The 21,626-nt window shown below is 43.0% G+C and overlaps 1 protein-coding gene across 7 annotated transcripts in view; it reads right to left on the bottom strand.

Annotated features, from left to right (window-relative positions):
- LOC117516744 (stromal interaction molecule 1-like) overlaps window positions 1-21,626 on the bottom strand; it is a 129,071-nt gene that overhangs the window by 36,678 nt on the left and 70,767 nt on the right. For 6 of the 7 annotated variants that reach the window (XM_034177577.1, XM_034177578.1, XM_034177579.1 and 3 more), the window contains exons 3-7: window positions 14,507-14,637; window positions 14,303-14,417; window positions 9,070-9,181; window positions 4,975-5,090; window positions 2,521-2,695 (exon numbers count right to left, since the gene is read on the bottom strand). In XM_034177577.1, the coding sequence (XP_034033468.1) occupies window positions 2,521-2,695; window positions 4,975-5,090; window positions 9,070-9,181; window positions 14,303-14,417; window positions 14,507-14,637 (649 nt within the window). The remainder of the gene's footprint in view (window positions 1-2,520; window positions 2,696-4,974; window positions 5,091-9,069; window positions 9,182-14,302; window positions 14,418-14,506; window positions 14,638-21,626) is intronic. The other variant, XM_034177580.1, reaches the window with a different exon arrangement.

Below are 21,626 nucleotides of genomic sequence, written 5' to 3'. Positions count from 1 at the left end.
CAACCTGATAATAATGAATTACAATAGTCCAGCCTAGAGGAAATAAATGCATGAATTAGTTTTTCAGCATCACTCTGAGACAAGACCTTTCTGATTTTAGAGATATTGCGTAAATGCAAAAAGGCAGTCCTACATATTTGTTTAATATGCGCTTTGAATGACATATCCTGATCAAAAATGACTCCAAGATTTCTCACAGTATTACTAGAGGTCAGGGAAATGCCATCCAGAGTAAAGATCTGGTTAGACACCATGCTTCTAAGATTTGTGGGGCCAAGTACAATAACTTCAGTTTTATCTGAGTTTAAAAGCAGGAAATTAGAGGTCATCCATGTCTTTATGTCTGTAAGACAATCCTGCAGTTTAGCTAATTGGTGTGTGTCCTCTGGCTTCATGGATAGATAAAGCTGGGTATCATCTGCGTAACAATGAAAATTTAAGCAATACCGTCTAATAATACTGCCTAAGGGAAGCATGTATAAAGTGAATAAAATTGGTCCTAGCACAGAACCTTGTGGAACTCCATAATTAACTTTAGTCTGTGAAGAAGATTCCCCATTTACATGAACAAACTGTAATCTATTAGACAAATATGATTCAAACCACCGCAGCGCAGTGCCTTTAATACCTATGACATGCTCTAATCTCTGTAATAAAATTTTATGGTCAACAGTATCAAAAGCAGCACTGAGGTCCAACAGAACAAGCACAGAGATAAGTCCACTGTCCAAAGCCATAAGAAGATCATTTGTAACCTTCACTAATGCTGTTTCTGTACTATGATGAATTCTAAAACCTGACTGAAACTCTTCAAATAGACCATTCCTCTGCAGGTGATCAGTTAGCTGTTTTACAACTACCCTCTCAAGAATCTTTGAGAGAAAAGGAAGGTTGGAGATTGGCCTATAATTAGCTAAGATAGCTGGGTCAAGTGATGGCTTTTTAAGTAATGGTTTAATTACTGCCACCTTAAAAGCCTGTGGTACATAGCCAACTAACAAAGATAGATTGATCATATTTAAGATTGAAGCATTAAATAATGGTAGGACTTCCTTGAGCAGCCTGGCAGGAATGGGGTCTAATAAACATGTTGATGGTTTGGATGAAGTAACTAATGAAAATAACTCAGACAGAACAATCGGAGAGAAAGAGTCTAACCAAATACCGGCATCACTGAAAGCAGCCAAAGATAACGATACATCTTTGGGATGGTTATGAGTAATTTTTTCTCTAATAGTCAAAATTTTGTTAGCAAAGAAAGTCATGAAGTCATTACTAGTTAAAGTTAATGGAATACTCAGCTCAATAGAGCTCTGACTCTTTGTCAGCCTGGCTACAGTGCTGAAAAGAAACCTGGGGTTGTTCTTATTTTCTTCAATTAGTGATGAGTGGAAAGATGTCCTAGCTTTACGGAGGGCTTTTTTATAGAGCAACAAACTCTTTTTCCAGGCTAAGTGAAGATCTTCTAAATTAGTGAGACGCCATTTCCTCTCCAACTTACGGGTTATCTGCTTTAAGCTACGAGTTTGTGAGTTATACCACAGAGTCAGACACTTCTGATTTAAAGCTCAGAAGAGGAATAAGATGTGCAGAACAGTTCCCGTGCCTGGTATTAGCTTATCCACCTCACACAGACAAATATGAAATATTTTAACACAGTGTTAAAGTGAACAGCAGCTTCCTGTTTTTACATGTCACTGAAAAACAGGAAGCTGATTACGTCAAAGACACAAACCCGAAACCTTCAAACACAAAGTGACAATTAATGTGTTCATCATTTTTACCAGCTGTCACCAAAAAAACATGTCACGTGCAACGTGATGGACTTATACACGTCACTATACTCTGTGTGTGTGTGTGTGTGTGTGTGTGTGTGTGTGCACGAGGACAGGAAGTGTGTTTTTAATATCACAGTGGTGCAGACGAACAGTTTTTACCTTCTTTCAGTGTTTGATCTAACACACACTAACAGTTTTTACCTTCTTTCAGTGTTTGATCTAACACACACTAACAGTTTTTACCTTCTTTCAGTGTTTGATCTAACACACACTAACAGTTTTTACCTTCTTTCAGTGTTTGATCTAACACACACTAACAGTTTTTACCTTCTTTCAGTGTTTGATCTAACACACACTAACAGTTTTTACCTTCTTTCAGTGTTTGAGCTCAAACACGCCAACAGTTTTTACCTTCTTTCAGTGTTTGATCTAACACACTAACAGTTTTTACCTTCTTTCAGTGTTTGATCTAACACACACTAACAGTTTTTACCTTCTTTTAGTGTGTGATCTAACACATATTAACAGTTTTTACCTTCTTTTTGTGTTTGAGCTCAAACAGACTAACAGTTTTTACCTTTACTTTTACCTTTACTTGAAGCACAGAAATGGTTTTGGAGACCATATTCCTGTCTGACGTTGACTAAAAGCACCAACATAAGACATATCTGAAATCTTGTCATTCTGATGAAGAGGTGATCAGACTTTTGTGGTCTTTGGAAATGATCCTGGATGGACTCACTTGTCCTGTAGGTCCAGCAGGTTCTCTTCAGCTGTCTGCAGCCCCTCCAGGTCTTTCATCAGCTTCTCCATGTCATCTCTGGACTTCCTGGTCTGCACATAGGCAAACCAGCAGCCACCCAAACCCATCAGAATCGAGACACTCAGAACAACATCCTTCCAGTGGTTTTGTCTCCCTGCAAAAAGACAAAAACGTCAACAGTAATCACCAACAGTGCCGTGGGAAGAGAAGACTCAGGTCAGGAGCTGCACGATGCCCTGTCCACCACACAACAGAACAGTACTGGGTCCTGCAAACCAACCACTCAGTCTGTCACCTCATGAGTGGTGTTGGTGGTGGCTTCACTGTTGAGCGACAGCAGAAGTACACCACAGAGTCTATGTACACAACAGCCTACGTACACCACAGAGTCTATGTACACCACAGTCTACGTACAGAGTCTATGTACACCACAGAGTCTATGTACACCACAGAGTCTACTTACACCACAGAGTCTACGTACACCACAGAGTCTACGTACACCACAGAGTCTACGTACATCTATATACACCACAGTCTACATACATCTATGTACACCAGAGTCTACTTACACCACAGTCTATGTACACCACAGTCTACTTACACCACAGAGTCTACTCACACCACAGTGTACGTACACCACAGAATCTATGTACACCACAGAGTCTACGTACACCACAGTCTACGTACATCTATGTACACCACAGAGTCTACTTACACCACAGTCTAATTATACCATAGTCTACATACATCTACGTACACCACAGTGTCAACGTACACCGCAGTCTACGTACACCACAGAGTCTACATACACCACAGACCCTACTTACACCACAGAGTCTACGTACACCACAGAGTCTACGTACACCACAGAGTCTACGTACATCACAGAGTCTACGTACATCACAGAGTCTATGTACACCAGAGTCTACGTACAGAGTCTATGTGCACCACAGAGTCTACGTACACCACAGAGTCTATGTACACCACAGAGTCTACGTACACCAGAGTCTACACACACCACAGTCTACGTACACCACAGTCTACATACATCTATGTACACCACAGAGTCTACGTACACCAGAGTCTACGTACACCACAGTCTACATACATCACAGTCTACATACACCACAGAGTCTACTTACACCACAGAGTCTACGTATACCACATGAGCCAGAGCACATACCTGAGGAATCTCTGCAAAAAGTCCAAGATTCTGCCCAAGCTCTGCACAGCACTCACAGCACCTGTGTATAGGCTGGCTGTAATTTCCAGCAACTTGTTTGGGATCCCGCACATTCTCAGGTTGTTCTAGAGAGCACTTTATTCAACTGAATCAAACACTATAGAGAAGCACTGCTGACATCCTTTTGGGCTCAACTGCTCCTTGCAGAGTCAGAATGTGGTTGATGATTAACAACTTGGGTGTGAAGCCAGACTGCTCTGTTCTCTGACCAGCAAGTAACTTCACCGTAAACCTGTTAAAAATAATCCTTGCAAGCACTTCTACTGTTACAGAGAGTGGTGTAATATCCCTGTAGTTACTCCAGTCCAGACAGTCACCCTTTCCAGAGTTGGAAAACAAGTCCTTTGTTCTCGTCTGTAGGGTTCATACCTGTCTCTGAGATTGGAACAAAGATTGTTTGCAGGACCAGCAGAACAGCATCTCCACCTGCATGGAGGAGCTCAGCTCTGATGTGTCACATCCATGGAACTTTCGCTGCCCTTGAATGTGTGATTTCACCAACACTTGGTGGTTTGCCATCACCCGGTGAATCAGCCACACAAATTCTGGTGCTAGAGATGTCTAACATCCCAGCAGGAGGATCAGCCTGACACCACTGCTCACTGCACTGCACTAGTCCTGGACCAATGGGACAGTACAGCAGAGGCATCTGTGAGGATGCACGATCATCCACCATAACTGTGGTGGGACACCAAAGTGCCGTGGTTCCTCTGAGGCAGGTTGATGGTCAGTCATCTGATCACAGATTCTTTTACAAATCCCCTCAGGGGGCAGAGCTGGAGGTGCAGTGAGTGACGAGGATGGACAGGACAGCTCAGGTGGGACGGTTTGGAGACAAAGTCAGAGAGTTGAGATTGAGATGGTTTGGACATGTGCAGAGGAGGGACCCAGAGTATATAGGGAGAAGGATGCTGAGGATGGAGCCACCAGGCAGGAGAAGAAGAGGGAGGACAAAGAGGAGGTTTATGGATGTGCTGAGGGAGGACATGCAGGTGGTTGGTGAGACAGAGGATGATACAGAGGACAGGGTGAGATGGAAATTATTGATCTGCTGTGGTGCCCCCTAATGGGAACAGGTGAAAGAAGAAGAAGTCCATCTGCATTCTTGAATCCTGCTGAGCCAACATGATAAAAGTGTCAATAATAAGAATTTCAAAAGTCGTCTTTGAATTGTTTTGTCCTGAACGTACCGGGCGGAGGTCCAAACAGCACCATGTCCAGAGCTTTCAGCTGCAGCTTCCGGCTGTGACTCCGGTTCACAATCTTCAGCAGCGACACTGTTAGAGTCGTGTTCTTCACCGCCAGCCTGCCAACAGAACAGCAACTGAGATTTATCTTTTCCAGTCCGCTCCTGAACGCATCATCAGTCTACAACTCTAATTCTGTTGGGACATTAAAAATGGCAGAAAAGCAGCGTTTCCAGTGACAGGAGATGAGTATGGTCTGTTTTACCAACGCTTCATGGGCTCCTCAGAGCCAGAAGAACCAGAGCAACAGAAAAGACTGAAATGAAGACGGCAGAGTCCAAATGAAGGACAGGATGTGGGGTCAGAGACATTTTAGAAAGTGAAGCCTGGATTAGCACCAGGACCAAAGGAAGTCCTTATGAAAGTGTTTAGCACAAGAAGGTGTGAGATGTCCTGCAGAAGATCTCTGAAAAAATACCAGAGATGCAGGGACACTGTGTCCATCTGTGAAGAGAGTCGTCCAGGTAAGGAAACAAAGGAGGAGTCAAAGTGACGTCACAGCCAATGAAACTCTGGGATTGTAGAGAGAAGGCTAAGGATCCTGCCCCAGGGTAGGAGCTAAGGGAGGAGATTGCCCCAGGGGAGAAGCTAAGGGAGGAGACTGCCCCAGGGGAGGAGCTAAAGGAGGAGACTGCCCCAGGGGAGGAGCTAAGGGAGGAGACTGCCCCAGGGGAGAAGCTAAGGGAGGAGACTGCCCCAGGGGAGGAGCTAAGGGAGGAGCTTGCCCCAGGGGAGGAGACTGCCCCAGGGGAGGAGTTAGGGGAGGAGACTGGCCCAGGGAAGGAGCTAGGGGAGGAGACTGGCCCAGGGAAGGAGACTAGCCCAGGGGAGAAGCTAAGGGGGGAGACTGGCCCAGGGAAGGAGACTGCCCCAGGGGAGGAGCTAAGGGAGGAGATTACCCCAGGGGAGGAGCTAAGGGAGGAGACTGCCCCAGGGGAGGAGCTAAGGGGGTAGACTGGCCCAGGGGAGGAGACTGCCCCAGGGGAGGAGCTAAAGGAGGAGACTGCCCCAGGGGAGGAGGTAAGGGAGGAGACTGCCCCAGGGAGGAGCCTGCCCCAGGGGAGGAGCTAAGGGAGGAGACTGGCCCAGGGGAGGGAGGAGCTAAGGGAGGAGCCTGCCCCAGGGGAGAAGCTAAGGGGGGAGACTGGCCCAGGGGAGGAGCTAAGGGAGGAGCCTGCCCAAGGGGAGGAGCTAAGGGAGGAGCTTGTTTGTGTTTGAAGGGTGTGATGTGTCTTTGGTTGATGAGTTAGTTTTTCAGTGTGATGAAAACTTTGAGCTCGTTTTTGCACAACACTGGTTATTGGGGGAGAGGAGCAGCCCCTGGTGGTCCCATCAGTGGCGGTTCTATACTGAATTACTGCCCGGGTGAACCCCCCCCCCCCCCCCAAAAAAAAACATGACAAAATTTTGCACAAACAGCCATTTTTATTATTTTCTTCTTATTATTTTTAATATTTTTGAAGTATCTCTCAAATCTCAATTGAAATTGATGTCAAAATATAACTCTGATCCAAAACAGGCTGGAGCTGCTCATTTGAATAAACACGCCCTCACATGTTAAATGTCTGTCATTAGACACTTAATTAATCTGTCTGTCAGGGAGGAACAATTAGCTCTTTTAGTAAGCTACATATTTGTCTTAACATTTAGCCTGATGATTAGTTTGATGTTTGTAATTCCTCCTAAAACAGTTGTGCATCTTTAAAGGTGTAAAGTGGTAAAACCATTTTCTTATTTCTGTCTGTTGTCAGCCGTCAGTCGTATGGACTCTGGTGTGGCAACAAAAGGATCATCTTGTCTGACTCTGTGGACCGATCTCAGATTTACATCCTCTGTGATATTTCTGACGTATGCACACAGACGCCTGGTGCAGATGTGAGTGATTCTGCGGCGCCGACTTTCCTTCTGGACCTTGTTTGTTTCATCATTAATTTCTGATGAGACTCCGCCCATGTCTGAGTCCTTGTGTTATTTGTTCCTGAATCTGTTTTTTTTTGTGTCTTTTTTCCTGTTTGTAAGTGGCTGTTATTTGATCTCACAGCCATCACATCACCAGTGATGACACAGAAAGCAGAATGACATCAGAACTGAATCTGATCTCTGAGCACAAACAAAAAGGAAGGTAATAGGAAAAACACATTAATTAAACTGGACGTGTTCAGACGGCTCATAAAACAGGAAGGAGCCCAAATCTCACATCAAATCATTTGATTTGGCACATTCACACTCCGCTATACAGTATTCACTTAATCTAGTTCTGTAAACTGGCCATAACTCATTTGTTTTAATATTAATCAGAATACACTGTAAAATACAACACAATTAATTGTGTATTTTGTTGAACAACCAGGTTGTGGTGAGGGTTAACAAAAGATTAGATTAAGTACATATATGTTGTAATTTCTTAAAGTGTAAACTGCATGACATGCAGGCAAACAAAACAAGGTCAGATTCAGGTCACTTCAGCAATTAATGTGAACGCAGCATACAGTTGTATGTAACATTTTGGGCACCCTGATAATTTTCATGATTTTCCTTTATAAATCATTGGTTGTCTGGATCAGAAATTTCAGTTAAATTTATCATATAGCAGACAAACACACTGATATTTGAGAAATGAAATGAAGTTTATAGTATTTACAGAAAGTGTGCAATAATTATTTTAAAAAAATTGGGCAGGTGCATAAATTTGGGCACCCTTGTCATTTTATTGATTTGAATACATTTAGCACTAATTATTGGAACACAAAATTGGTTTGGTAAGCTCATTGACCCTTGACCTCCTTACACAGGTGAATCCAATCATGAGAAAGGGCATTTAAGGTGGCCATTTGCAAATGTTTCCCCTCTTTGCATCTCTTCCAATGAGTGGCAACATGGAAGCCTCTAAACAACTCTCAAATGACCTGAAAATAAAGACTGTTCAACATCATGGTTTAGGGGAAGGAGACAAAAAGCTATCTCAGAGATTTCAGCTGTCAGTTTCCACTGTGAGGAACATAGTAAGGAAATGGAAGACCACAGGCACAGTACTAGTTAAGGCCCAAAGTGGCCGGCCAAGAAAAATCTCAGATAAGCTGAAGTGAAGGATGGTGAGAACAGTCATAGTCAACCAACAGACCTGCTCCAAAGACCTACAACATGATCTTGCTGCAGATAGTGTCTCTGTGCATCGTTCAACTATACAGCGCACTTTGTACAAAGAGGTGCTGTATGATGCTGTAATGCAGAGGAAGCCTTTTCTGTGTACACACCACAAACAAAGTTGCTTGAGGTATGCTAAAGCACATTTGGACAAGCCAGCTTAATTTTGGAATAAGGTGCTGTGGACTGATGAAACTAAAATTGAGTTATTTGGACATAACAAGGGGCGGTATGCATGGCTGAAAAAGAACACAGCATTCCAAGAAAAACACTTGCTACCTACAATAAAATTTGGAGGTGGTTCCATCATGCTGTGGGGCTGTGTGGCCAGTGCAGGTACTGGGAGTCTTGTTAAAGTCGAGGGTCACATGGATTCCAGGCAATTTCAGCAGATTCTTGAGAACAATATTCATGAATCAGTGACAAAGTTGAAGTTGTGCCAGGGCTGGATCTTTCAACAAGACAGCGACCCTAAACACTGCTCAAAATCTACTAAGGCATTCATGCAGAGGAACAAGTACAACGTTCTGGAATGGCCATCTCCAGACCTGAATATTATTGAAAATCTGTTGTGTGATTTTAAGCAGGCTGTCCATGCTTGGAAACCAACAAACCTGAGATGTTTTGTAAAGAAGAATGGTCCAAATACCTTCAACCAGAATCCAGACTCTCATTGGAAGCTATAGGAAGTGTTTAGAGGCTGTTATTTCTCCAAAAGGAGGATCCTTTACACTGGTTCTGTTCTGTACACCTCAGCCAGCAGGGAGGGAGTGCAATTAATAACCACCACACAGTGATATGATAACCGCTTTTTATGTGCCATGAAAAAATACCCCCTGGTGGGTTGCTCGGTTCGCCCACATCAAAAACCGCATCTGGGTCCCGTGGTCTTACCTGGGTAAAGCTTTGCCATCCAGCTGATGTCTCCTGAAGCTTTCTGTGTACTGAGGAAGTTCCACACTGAGCCGCAGCCAGTCTGCCACCTGCTGAACCGTCCAGGTATACACTGAACACACAGGCAACAGCAAGCCTTCAAAACCAACTTCTGCTGACGGTCCATGTCCTCCACCCACAACCAAAGCAAATCAGTCAATCAATCAATCACAATGGGGGTGTTGCTGTTAGATCTCAGTGCTGCATTTGATACCGTGGATCATCATATTCTACTTGATAGGCTGGAGAATAATTTTGGGATTACTGGGAGTGCCCTTGTGTGATTGTGTGCGTTTTGTACAATAACACTACCTCTAACCTTAGTGACATGAAATTTGGGGTTCCACAAGGGTCCGTCTTAGGCCCCCTGCTTTTCTCCCTTTACGAGGTCTGTTAGAAAAGTATCCAACCTTTTTATTTTGTGCAAAAACTTGATGGATTTGAATCACATGTGCTTGCATGAGCCAACCTTGAACCTTCGTGCGCATGCTTGAATTTTTTCACGCCTGTCGATTGCGTCATTTGCTGGTAAGCAGCCTTTGTGTGAGGACGGGTGTAGTCTCTTGTCGGATTTTCATTGCAAGGAAAATGGCGGAACGACTGGAGCAGGACATGCTGTGACATGCCCACCTCTTCCACAATTTTTTGGATAGTCACACAACTGAAAAGCCACGAAAGCCGTCTGAATCTTCCGAATGGTGGAAGAGGTGGGCATCATTTTTCGGAGTCCAGCATGTCCTGTGAGACTTCAACACTCTGATGTCATTCTGCACAGAAACCTGGTTACAGCAGGATGAATATGTTAGTTTAAATGAGTCAACACCCCCGAGTCACACTAACTGTCAGAATGCTCGTAGCACGGGCCGGGGTGGAGGATTAGCAGCAATCTTCCATTCCAGCCTATTAATTAATCAAAAACCTAGACAGAGCTTTAATTCATTTGAAAGCTTGTCTCTTAGTCTTGTCCATCCAAATTGGAAGTCCCAAAAACCAGTTTTATTTGTTATTATCTATCGTCCACCTGGTCGTTACTGTGAGTTTCTCTGTGAATTTTCAGACCTTTTGTCTGACTTAGTGCTTAGCTCAGATAAGATAATTATAGTGGGCGATTTTAACATCCACACAGATGCTGAGAATGACAGCCTCAACACTGCATTTAATCTATTATTAGACTCTATTGGCTTTGCTCAAAAAGTAAATGAGTCCACCCACCACTTTAATCATATTTTAGATCTTGTTCTGACTTATGGTATGGAAATAGAAGACTTAACAGTATTCCCTGAAAACTCCCTTCTGTCTGATCATTTTTTAATAACATTTACATTTACCCTGTTGGACTACCCTGCAGTGGGGAATAAGTTTCATTACACTAGAAGTCTTTCAGAAAGCGCTGTAACTAGGTTGAAGGATATGATTCCTTCTTTATGTTCTCTAATGTCATATACCAACACAGAGCAGAGTAGCTACCTAAACTCTGTAAGGGAGTTAGAGTATCTCGTCAATAGTTTTACATCCTCATTGAAGACAACTTTGGATGCTGTAGCTCCTCTGAAAAAGAGAGCTTTAAATCAGAAGTGTCTGACTCCGTGGTATAACTCACAAACTCGTAGCTTAAAGCAGATAACCCGTAAGTTGGAGAGGAAATGGCGTCTCACTAATTTAGAAGATCTTCACTTAGCCTGGAAAAAGAGTTTGTTGCTCTATAAAAAAGCCCTCCGTAAAGCTAGGACATCTTTCTACTCATCACTAATTGAAGAAAATAAGAACAACCCCAGGTTTCTTTTCAGCACTGTAGCCAGGCTGACAAAGAGTCAGAGCTCTATTGAGCTGAGTATTCCATTAACTTTAACTAGTAATGACTTCATGACTTTCTTTGCTAACAAAATTTTGACTATTAGAGAAAAAATTACTCATAACCATCCCAAAGATGTATCGTTATCTTTGGCTGCTTTCAGTGATGCCGGTATTTGGTTAGACTCTTTCTCTCCGATTGTTCTGTCTGAGTTATTTTCATTAGTTACTTCATCCAAACCATCAACATGTTTATTAGACCCCATTCCTGCCAGGCTGCTCAAGGAAGTCCTACCATTATTTAATGCTTCAATCTTAAATATGATCAATCTATCTTTGTTAGTTGGTTATGTACCACAGGCCTTTAAGGTGGCAGTAATTAAACCATTACTTAAAAGCCATCACTTGACCCAGCTATCTTAGCTAATTATAGGCCAATCTCCAACCTTCCTTTTCTCTCAAAGATTCTTGAGAGGGTAGTTGTAAAACAGCTAACTGATCACCTGCAGAGGAATGGTCTATTTGAAGAGTTTCAGTCAGGTTTTAGAATTCATCATAGTACAGAAACAGCATTAGTGAAGGTTACAAATGATCTTCTTATGGCTTCGGACAGTGGACTTATCTCTGTGCTTGTTCTGTTGGACCTCAGTGCTGCTTTTGATACTGTTGACCATAAAATTTTATTACAGAGATTAGAGCATGTCATAGGTATTAAGGGCACTGCGCTGCGGTGGTTTGAATCATATTTGTCTAATAGATTACAGTTTGTTCATGTAAATGGGGAATCTTCTTCACAGACTAAAGTTAATTATGGAGTTCCACAAGGTTCTGTGCTAGGACCAATTTTATTCACTTTATACATGCTTCCCTTAGGCAGTATTATTAGACGGTATTGCTTAAATTTTCATTGTTACGCAGATGATACCCAGCTTTATCTATCCATGAAGCCAGAGGATACACACCAATTAGCTAAACTGCAGGATTGTCTTACAGACATAAAGACATGGATGACCTCTAATTTCCTGCTTTTAAACTCAGATAAAACTGAAGTTATTGTACTTGGCCCCACAAATCTTAGAAGCATGGTGTCTAACCAGACCGTTACTCTGGATGGCATTTCCCTGATCTCTAGTAATACTGTGAGAAATCTTGGAGTCATTTTTGATCAGGATATGTCATTCAAAGCGCATATTAAACAAATATGTAGGACTGCCTTTTTGCATTTACGCAATATCTCTAAAATCAGAAAGGTCTTGTCTCAGAGTGATGCTGAAAAACTAATTCATGCATTTATTTCCTCTAGGCTGGACTATTGTAATTCATTATTATCAGGTTGTCCTAAAAGTTCCCTAAAAAGCCTTCAGTTGGTTCAGAATGCTGCAGCTAGAGTACTGACGGGGACTAGCAGGAGAGAGCATATCTCACCCGTGTTGGCCTCTCTTCATTGGCTTCCTGTTAATTCTAGAATAGAATTTAAAATTCTTCTTCTTACTTATAAGGTTTTGAATAATCAGGTCCCATCTTATCTTAGGGACCTCGTAGTACCATATTACCCCATTAGAGCGCTTCGCTCTCAGACTGCGGGCTTACTTGTGGTTCCTAGGGTTTGTAAGAGTAGAATGGGAGGCAGAGCCTTCAGCTTTCAGGCTCCTCTCCTGTGGAACCAGCTCCCAATTCAAATCAGGGAGACAGATACCCTCTCTACTTTTAAGATTAAGCTTAAAACTTTCCTTTTCACTAAGGCTTATAGTTAGGGCTGGATCGGGTGACCCTGGACCATCCCTTGGTTATGTTGCTTTAGACGTAGACTGTGGGGGGTTCCCATGATGCACTGTTTCTTTCTCTTTTTGCTCCGTATGCATCACTCTGCATTTAATCATTAGTGATCGATCTCTGCCCCCCTTCTCGGCATGTCTTTTTCCTGGTTCTTTCCCTCAGCCCCAACCAGTCTCAGCAGAAGACTGCCCCTCCCTGAGCCTGGTTCTGCTGGAGGTTTCTTCCTGTTAAAAGGGAGTTTTTCCTTCCCACTGTGGCCAAGTGCTTGCTCATAGGGGGTCGTTTTGACCGTTGGGGTTTTTCATAATTATTGTATGGCCTTGCCTTGGGACAACTGTTTGTTGTGATTTGGCGCTATATAAGAAAAAAGTTGATTGATTGATTGAGTTGAACACGGAGTTGCTTTTGTTCCGCCGTCAGCAGCTTCGTGCCGAAGCCATCGGCACAAATTTCACCGCCACTCTTTTCATGGCCAAATCTTCTGTCACAGTGGAATGTACCGAAAAAGTGCTGATGTCCACCTCTTCCACAATTTTCGGATAGTCACATGACGGCCCCGCATCACCACAGCGTTCACTTTAGAAATGACCTGATAATTTTAGCATATTGATGGCTGACCGGAGCGTGGCTCGCTCTCCACCAATGTGCGGACATCTTTAAACCGGTTGTGCCGCTCCTTAATCTGTGTGGTGCCCATAGGATCATAACCGAAAGCCATCTGAATCTTCCAAATGGTTTCCACCTGGCTGTCGCCCAGTTTCTGGCAAAATTTGATGCAGTCGCGCTGCTCCAGTTGTTCCGCCATTTTCCTTGCAATGAAAATCCGACGAGAGACTACACCCGTCCTCACACAAAGGCTGCTTGCCAGCAAATGACACAATCGACAGGCGTGAAAAAATTCACGCATGCGCACGAAGGTTCAAGGCTGGCTCATGCAAGCACACGTGATTCAAATCCATCAGGTTTTTGCAAAAAATAAAAAGGTCGGATACTTTTCTAACAGACCTTGTACATAGCACCCCTTGGGCACATATTGTGGTGTTTTGGGATTACCTTTCACTGCTATGCAGATGATACTCAGTTATACATGTCGATAACTGCGGGAAATCTCATTCACATAAAATCCTTAGAAGACTGCCTTGCATCAGTGACAAGTTGGATGTCTAGCAACTTCCTACTTTTAAACTCTTCCTACTTTTAATAAGACTGAAATGATGGTTCTGGGTCCAGTGAGACATCGGCATCAATTTGAGTCTGGTCTGCTTAAGGTTTCTTCCTCAGAGGGAGTTTTTTCTTACCGCTGTCACCTGTGTTCTTGCTCTGGAGGTTGGTAAGGTTAAATCTTACTTGTGTGAAGCACCATGAGGCAACTTTGTTGTGATTTGGTGATATATAAATGAAAATAAATTGAAATTGAAAATTGGGGTGGAGCTACATTCAGGAGGTGGGGTTGGACCCATGGTTTGCCTGTATGTTACCAATCAGGACCCAGGGAGACTCCATGCTCTCAGATCTGACCTGAGCAGTTCAGATGGTCCCTGAGGACTCTCATCAATCTGGATTGTAAAACATGGTGGAAACAGGACAGCACACACTCGGATTTCCTCCCCCACCCTCCCTGCCTCACCCTCAGAGTTCTTCCAGGTGTACCACATGTCCTCCACAGTGATGTGCAGGTTGGCTCCGTGGAACCTGCTGTGTTTGACTTTGGGGTCCCGGTACTTGAGATCCTCCCTGAGGAACTAAACACACGTGACTTTACTCGCTTACGAGCACACATCTTGATCATGTGATCACGATGGACGAGTCGTTTCCTGTTGGTATGTCTCACCTCATCTGTCTCAGTTGCATCCACCATGCCATCAGCATCATCGTCCATCAGTTTGTGGATGCTGCAGATTGCCTCGAAACTCAGCGCGGCATTCTGGTCATGACAGAGCAGTCGGTCTATTCGGCACAGATCTGAAATGGGTAATCAATAAGAACACTGACACAGAGAAGACAGGAACATCAGGAAGCAACAAACATGACCATGCTCTGCTCACTGATGACCACAGAGAGGCGAGAAGCCATTAAGTCAAGCTAATATTTTTTCAAAGTATTTAGTTACTGCCAGACACACAGAAAACTGCATCATCAGCATACATCCGAAAACAAGAATTTATATCTGCCAAAACCAAAAAGGACAGGATCCAGAACAGTGCCCTGGGGGACTCCCTTTTCTGTTTTGTAAGAAACTCACATAAGCGACAAACACTATGAAATTAACATTAGCCACAAATGCTAGGACATATTTATCAGACTGCTGTTCTCACTTTGTCCAGGTCAAATTAAATAATGAGTCATATCCTGAGTCGACTTGAAGGGACTGCAATTGTGCCTCAACACAACTCAACTTTATTTCTATAGCACATTTAAAATGACAGCAGTCAACCAAAGTCCTGTACAAAAGAGGGACCAGGTTACACCCAAGTAAATAAATAAATTAAAAATAACAATAAAATTACAGCAGGTAATAAAACAATAAAACATAGAAAAGTACAAGGTCTGTGATAAAAGTAACGGACCTTATTATTTTTTTCAAAAACCATGTGGATTTGAATCACGTGTGATTACATCAGACATGCTTGAACCCTTGTGGGCACGCGAGAGTTTTTTCACGCCTGTCGGTTACGTCATTCGCCTGTGGGCAGTCTTTGAGTGAGGAGTCGCCCACCCTCTCATCGTTTTTTCATTGTTTAGGAATGGCTCAGAGACTGCTGCTTTGTTTGATAAAAATTTTTTCAAAAACTGTAAGGCACAACTGAGTGGACACCATTCAATAAATTCAGCTGGTTTTTGGTAAAAATTTTAACAGCTGATGAGAGATTTTGGTCTGGTAGTGTCGCTTTAAGGATGGCCCACGGCGCCTGATGGCGATCTGCGCTTCAAGGCGGCAGCGTCTCGCTGTTTCAAGTTGAAAACTTCCACATTTCAGGCTCTGTTGAAATAGTAAGTCGTCAGAGAACAGAGAACTTTCAGAAGAAGTCGGCATGAGGAGTTTATTCAGACATTCCATTGTTAACGGACATTTTGTAATGAAAGAATGTGCGGACAGAGTCGCATGTCGGGCCGGACCCGACCGCGGGGGGGTGAGACAGGAAAAACACCTCCGTTGGAAACCTTAACGGGCAAGTTGGAACATTCCCAAGCTGTTAAACAATTTCTCAGTTACTCACTTGTTGAAAGCCATCAAAAGCCGCCTGAATTTTACAAATGGTTTTCAACACGGAGGTGTTTTTCCTGTCGCGGCACACACAGATTCGCCGAATTTGTGCGCACGTCTTTCATTACAAAATGTCCTTAAACAGTGGAATGTCTGCATAAAGTCCTCATGCCGGCCTGTTCTGAATCTTCTCTGTTCTCTCACGACATCCTGGGTGAATTAAGCCTTAAATTAGAATGTTTTCAGGTCGAAACAGGTCGACAACGGTGCCTGGAAGCGCTGCGCGATGTCCCACTCCGTGGGAAGTCCTTACACCGACAGAAACACCCCATAATCTCTCATCAGCCATTAAACTTTTCACCGAAAACCAGCTTAATTTCTTGAATAGCGTCCACTCGGATATCCCTCACAGGTCCAGAAAAAATGTTGATAAAGCAACGCGCACCGTCCACAGCGGCTATTCAGACAAAGAGATTCCGACGGGCGGGGTGGAACACTCCTCACTCAAGGCCTGCCCACAGGCCAATGACGTCACCGACACGTGTGAAAAAACTCACGCATGCGCACGAGGGTTCAAGGTTGTCTGACGTAAAAACATATGAATCAAATTCATTTATTTTTTGAAAAAATAAAAAGGACCGCTTTTTCATCACAGACCTCGTATTTGCTGAGTAATGAAACTCCAGGCAGAAGAACCGGGTTTTTAGGGGGGATTTCAAAGTCTCTGGGGTCAGGGACAATCTAATACGGAAGGGGAGACTGTTCCAAAGCCTGGGGGCAGCAGCTGCAAAGGCCCTGTTAAGCCCCTTTCACACTGGGGCTGCTTCAAGTTGCTTCATGTGGCGTCATAACGACGCAGGAATGTCTGCATCAGGTGCGTTCAGCACGGGGTCAGAGAGGAGGTGAGGACACAGAGTCTGGCTGCAGGTTCTCTGCACAGAGAAGTCAAATCAAATCAAATCAATTTTATTTATATAGCGCCAAATCACAACAAACAGTTGCCCCAAGGCGCTTTATATTGTAAGGCAAAAGCCATACAATAATTACAGAAAAACCCCAACTGTCAAAACGACCCCCTGTGAGCAAGCACTTGGCGACAGTGGGAAGGAAAAACTCCCTTTTAACAGGAAGAAACCTGCAGCAGAACCAGGCTCAGGGAGGGGCAGTCTTCTGCTGGGACTGGTTGGGGCTGAGGGGAGAGAATCAGGAAAAAGACATGCTGTGGAAGAGAGCAGAGATCAATCACTAATGATTAAATGCAGAGTGGTGCATACAGAGCAAAAAGAGAAAGAAACACTCAGTGCATCATGGGAACGCCCCAGCAGTCTAAGTCTATAGCAGCATAACTAAGGGATGGTTCAGGGTCACCTGATCCAGCCCTAACTATAAGCTTTAGCAAAAAGGAAAGTTTTAAGCCTAATCTTAAAAGTAGAGAGGGTGTCTGTCTCCCTGATCCGAATTGGGAGCTGGTTCCACACGAGAGGAGCCTGAAAGCTGAAGGCTCTACCTCCCATTCTACTCTTAAAAACCCTAGGAACTACAAGTAAGCCTGCAATCTGAGAGCGAAGCGCTCTATTGGGGTGATATGGTACTATGAGGTCCCTAAGATAAGATGGGACCTGATTATTCAAAACATAAGTAAGAAGAAGAATTTTAAATTCTATTCTAGAATTAACAGGAAGCCAATGAAGAGAGGCCAATATGGGTGAGATATGCTCTCTCCTTCTAGTCCCCGTCAGTACTCTAGCTGCAGCATTTTGAATTAACTGAAGGCTTTTCAGGGAACTTTTAGGACAACCTGATAATAATGAATTACAATAGTCCAGCCTAGAGGAAATAAATACATGAATTAGTTTTTCAGCATCACTCTGAGACAAGACCTTTCTAATTTTAGAGATATTGCGCAAATGCAAAAAAGTAGTCCTACATATTTGCTTAATATGCGCATTGAAGGACATATCCTGATCAAAATGACTCCAAGATTTCTCACAGTATTACTAGAGGTCAGGGTAATGCCATCCAGAGTAAGGATCTGGTTAGACACCATGTTTCTAAGATTTGTGGGGCCAAGTACAATAATTTCAGTTTTATCTGAATTTAAAAGCAGGAAATTAGAGGTCATCCATGGCTTTGTCTGTAAGACATTCCTGCAGTTTAACTAACTGCTGTGTGTCCTCTGGCTTCATGCATACATAAAGCTGGGTATCATCTGCCTAACAATGAAAATTTAAGCAATGCTTTCTAATAATACTGCCTAAGGGATGCATGTATAAAGTGAATAAAATTGGTCCTAGCACAGAACCTTGTGGAACTCCATAATTAACCTTAGTCTGTGAAGAAGACTCCCCATTTACATGAACAAATTGTAATCTATTAGATAAATATGATTCAAACCACCGCAGCGCAGTGCCTTTAATACCTATGGCATGCTCTAATCTCTGTAATAAAATTTTATGGTCAACAGTATCAAAAGCAGCACCGAGGTCTAACAGGACAAGCACAGAGATGAGTCCACTGTCTGAGGCCATAAGAAGATCATTTGTAACCTTCACTAATGCTGTTTCTGTACTATGATGAATTCTAAAACCTGACTGAAACTCTTCAAATAGACCATTCCTCTGCAGATGATCAGTTAGCTGTTTTACAACTACCCTTTCAAGAATTTTTGAGAGAAAAGGAAGGTTGGAGATTGGCCTATAATTAGCTAAGATAGCTGGGTCAAGTGATGGCTTTTTAAGTAATGGTTTAATTACTGCCACCTTAAAAGCCTGTGGTACATAGCCAACTAATAAAGATAGATTGATCATATTTAAGAACGAAGCATTAATTAATGGTAGGGCTTCCTTGAGCAGCCTGGTAGGAATGGGGTCTAACAGACATGTTGATGATTTGGAGGAAGTAAGTAATGAAAATAACTCAGACAGAACAATCGGAGAGAAAGAGTCTAACTAAATACCAGCATTACTGAAAGCAGCCAAAGATAACAATATGTCTTTGGGATGGTTATAAGTAATTTTTTTCTCTAATACTGAAAATTTTATTAGCAAAGAAAGTCATGAAGTCATTACTAGTTAAAGTTAAAGGAATACTCGGCTCAATAGAGCTCTGACTCTTTGTCAGCCTGGCTACAGTGCTGAAAAGAAACCTGGGGTTGTTCTTATTTTCTTCAATTAGTGATGAGTAGTAAGATGTCCTCGCTGTATGGAGGGCTTTTTTATAGAGCAACAGACTCTTTTTCCAGGCTAAGTGAAGATCTTCTAAATTAGTGAGACGCCATTTCCTCTCCAACTTACGGGCTATCTGCTTTAAGCTGCGAGTTTATGAGTTATACCAGTGCAGTTTGTGAGTGCAGAGGTTGGCTGCAGACAGACTGTGCACTCTGATTTCTCTTCTAATTTATATTTGTTCTTGTGCCGAGCTGCAGGTCTGCGCTCTAGGTCCTGTTATAGTTTATCTTTTTTACTTTGACCGCGAGCTGCGTTCATGCGTGGGTGTGAACGAACCGTCCGTGAGTAAATGTGGAGATGTCTGGAGTTATACTGGATGTGGACCTGTCCCGTCTCTGGCAAGCAGTCTGTGAGCAGGACTTTTATGGATTTTATTTAAACACATTTGTGAGAGAAGAAGCTGCTTCGCAGTGCCTCTCTTCACCAGACAGCTCCACAGACAGAGGAGCAGCAGCTGCAATCAGCATTTTTTTTCCTGTTGTCTTTTTTTAAGCGTGTAGTTTTTACTGCATTGAGTACACGGTATAAAAACAATCCTGCGTGATTTCAGGAACAATGGAACACAGCAGGAATCACAAATTGGCGTTGGGTAACATTTCTTGAGGGTGTGGCTTCCAGTCACGCTGAGTACCATCCTGTTGCTCTGACTTGCGCTGAAACCACTTAATTCTGCATCGAGCAGAGGACGCAAGAAAAATTTTAACATGTTTAATTTTTGTTTGCGCCCCTCGCGCTATTGTGGTGCCGAGCTGCATCATCTCGGCACTAGGTTGCTTCCACGTGGTGTCGTCATAACGACGCACAACGCAACCGGGAGCAACTGGGAGCAGCCCCGGTGTGAAAGGGACTTAAGTCTCAACAGAACAGAAGCTCAGAGAGGTACACAGGGGCCAAGCCATTGAGGGCTTTAAAAACAATTAAGATAAGTTTAAAATCAATTTGATATCGGACTGGGAGACAGTAGAGGGAGGCCGAGACTGCCGTGATGTGGTCGCCCTTTTTCTTGCCAGAGAGAAGATGAGCAGCAGTGTTCTGAATAAGCTGGAGGCGGTTTGGAGAGGTCTGATCCAAGCCAATGCACAGAGAGTTACAATAATCTAGTCTACATGTGGTGAAGGCGTGGATAACCTCAAGGTCGATCCTCAAAAAAATAAAGGGATGAGACTGGCAAATTCGATTTTCAGAGGAAAATAAGCCAAAGCATTTTTGCTGTTTTAAAACATGTAAATTGCACTAAAATGATATTAAAAACTACTATAAATGCCAGGTGTTCATATCTATAATTCAAACTGTAAACCCTTACTAAGACCATCTACTGTACATGTATTTTTGTGACCAAAATATTTTTTCATAACTAGACTTACTTGATTTTCAGCATTCTCCACTTTCAGCATGGCACACTTGTCAACAAACATACATGCACATGTATAATCCAATGTTCTATGTCCATTGAACTGTCAGACCATATAAGGTTTATATTTAGTCGATGTGATCTCCACCTATAACACTGTCATCACGTGTATACATGTATATAATATACACACACATACATGTATATATAATTACAATGTTCTAGCACACTACAATAACGTCAAAATGTCTGTTTACATAATCCACTGACTGTGTGTGTGTGTGTGTGTGTGTGTGTGTGTGTGTGTGTGTGTGTGTGTGTGTGTGTGTGTGTGTGTGTGTGTGCAACACCGAAGAAAGGGCGGGAGAAATGCATATATAACATTTGTGCTGATTGGTCAGAAGCTTTGTAATAACCAATGTAATAGCTTTGACTGCGCTTCGATACCGTCTCGGTTTTTATGATTTGTTGAAGGGAAAACTACCAAATATTGGAAGCTGAAAGACTACACAGTTACCTCCCTTACACTACATAGTCATTGCGCACCTACGGTACTTCATACTGGTAACTGATGAGCACAGCGTTAGTTCCGCGTTCGGCTGACTGACGGACTGATCGAACTTGCTGCGTCGGCGATAACAAAGACCACTCAGTGTTCTGAATAGACGACAATTTTATTAAACAAAGGTACTCCTGGCATTAATTTTTTTTTTTGCATTCTTAACCACCCCCCCCAAACTTTTCTCAACGGATTTGGACTTTTCAGAAAATCGACCCCCAGGACTGTCAAATCCACGGAAATCCGCGGATAAATCTCATCCCTGAAAATAGGACTTATTCTTGGCGAAGAGATGGAGTTGGAAAAAACTTGTTTTAACAACAACACTGAGCTTCTTATCAAATTTAAAATGGCTGCCAAAAATCACTCCAAGCTTCCTCACACAGGAGTGAATGTTGGACCCCAGGGAATCCAGGACATCAGCAGAGCAGGCTGTGGAAGTGCTGCCCCAAACAGGATAACTGCCGTCTTGGATTCATTAAGATTTAGTAAATTAGCACTCATCCATGATTTAACATCACTCAAACAATCAAATAATGGTTACATTGAGTCATTGCCTAACAACCTTAGTGAGAGATAAATCTGGACATCATCAGCAAAGCAATGGAA

Source organism: Thalassophryne amazonica, chromosome 9 (genome assembly GCF_902500255.1).
Source record: "Thalassophryne amazonica chromosome 9, fThaAma1.1, whole genome shotgun sequence".
Classification (NCBI taxonomy): domain Eukaryota; kingdom Metazoa; phylum Chordata; class Actinopteri; order Batrachoidiformes; family Batrachoididae; genus Thalassophryne; species Thalassophryne amazonica.
This window is presented reverse-complemented; position numbering and strand designations above follow the sequence as displayed.